Source organism: Otolemur garnettii, unplaced genomic scaffold (assembly GCF_000181295.1).
Source record: "Otolemur garnettii isolate 467f Iridium unplaced genomic scaffold, OtoGar3 scaffold00001, whole genome shotgun sequence".
Lineage (NCBI taxonomy): Eukaryota > Metazoa > Chordata > Mammalia > Primates > Galagidae > Otolemur > Otolemur garnettii.
Window position 1 is genome coordinate 37,035,535 of NW_003852396.1, and position 1,611 is coordinate 37,037,145.

General features: G+C 38.6%; 1 protein-coding gene across 1 annotated transcript; it reads left to right on the top strand.

Moving 5' to 3' along the window:
- Positions 1–6: 6 nt before the first annotated feature.
- Positions 7–777, top strand: LOC100941599 (olfactory receptor 10A3-like). The gene has a single exon (XM_003781070.3). It carries the CDS (start codon positions 7–9, stop codon positions 775–777), a length of 771 nt encoding a protein of 256 aa, XP_003781118.3.
- The last annotated feature ends 834 nt before the right edge of the window (positions 778–1,611 follow it).

The following is a 1,611-nucleotide window of genomic DNA, read 5'->3' on the forward strand; positions in this document are numbered from 1 at the left end:
GTTCCCATGTACCTGTTCCTCCTGAACTTATCTGTGGTGGAAGTGAGTTTCAGTGCAGTCATCATGCCTGAAATGCTGGTGGTCCTCTCCACGGAAAAAACTGTGATGTCTTTTGCAAGCTGTTTTGTACAGATGTATTTCATTATCCTTTTTGGTGGGACTGAATGTTTTCTCCTGGGAGCAATGGCTTATGACCGATTTGCTGCAATATGCCATCCTCTGAACTATCCAGTGATTATGAACAAAAGAGTTTTTATGACATTAATAATGTTCTCATGGCTTTCAGGGATCATGGAGGCTACTGTGTGGACCACATGGGTATTTAGTTTTCCCTTTTGTGGCTCCAATGAAATTAATCATATATCTTGTGAAGCTCCAGCAGTGCTAGAGCTTGCATGTGCAGACACATTTGTGTTTGAAATATATGCCACAACAGTTACTGTTTTGATGATTATGGTTCCTTTCTTGTTGATACTTTTGTCTTACGTTAGAATTCTTTATGCCATCTTGAAGATGCCATCAACCACTGGGAGGCAAAAGGCCTTTTCCACATGTGCCTCTCATCTCACCTCTGTGACCCTCTTCTATGGCACAGCCAACATGACTTATTTGCATCCCAAATCTGGCTACTCACCAGAAACCAAGAAACTGATATCATTGTCCTACTCACTGCTTACACCGTTGCTGAATCCACTTATTTACAGTTTGCGCAATAGTGAGATGAAAAGGGCTTTGATAAAAATATGCCAAAGAAAGGTGTTTTTACATACAGTTTGACTATGATTGAAAAGCCTTGTGATATTTGTCCTGTAATTAAATTTAGTACATTTCAAAGACATTTTTCTTTGTGATGTGAATATGTTTAATTTGTTGAGTTGTACATATTTGAATGTGTATCAGGGGATCTCTCCCTTTCAATAATACAGTGCTGTCACTTATATTTAGTAGATGTGTAAGTTTTCATAACATATCATACAATAATATGTTCATCTCCTTCTCTATTATGAACTTCCATATATACTGGATTACTGTCATTATGATGATGCTTCAATGTATCCTTATTTCATATGTCCATTGTGTATTGATGTCTGGAAATCTGTGTGATAGGTTTGTTTATATAGGACTGCTGAGATGTAAAATATGTGTGCTTATAAATTTTAGTAGCTCTTGCCAAATTATGGTTCAGAACAATGATAGAGGCTCGGAGCCTATAGCACAGTCGTTATGTCACCGGCCACATACACTGAGACTAGCGGGTATGAACCTGGCCCCGGGCCAGCTAAACAATGATAATCCCAACAAAAAAACAGTCGGGCATTGTTGAGGGCACCTGTAGTCCCAGCTACTTGGGAGGCTGAGACGAGAGAATCACTTAAGCCTAAGAATTTGAGGTTGCTGTGAGCTGTGATGCCATAGCACTCTACTAAGGGTGACAAAGTGAGTTTGTCTCAAAAAAAAAAAAAAAGAAAAAGAAAAAGATTGCAGGGTGTTCAAACTTCCCTGGAGGCAACTGTGCTCTCATAAAAAGGTAGATGCCAACAAATAGAGTGAGGACATTTTTATTTCTAGAGTGTAAATCTGTTTCATAAATAAGTAAAGAATGTACATCCA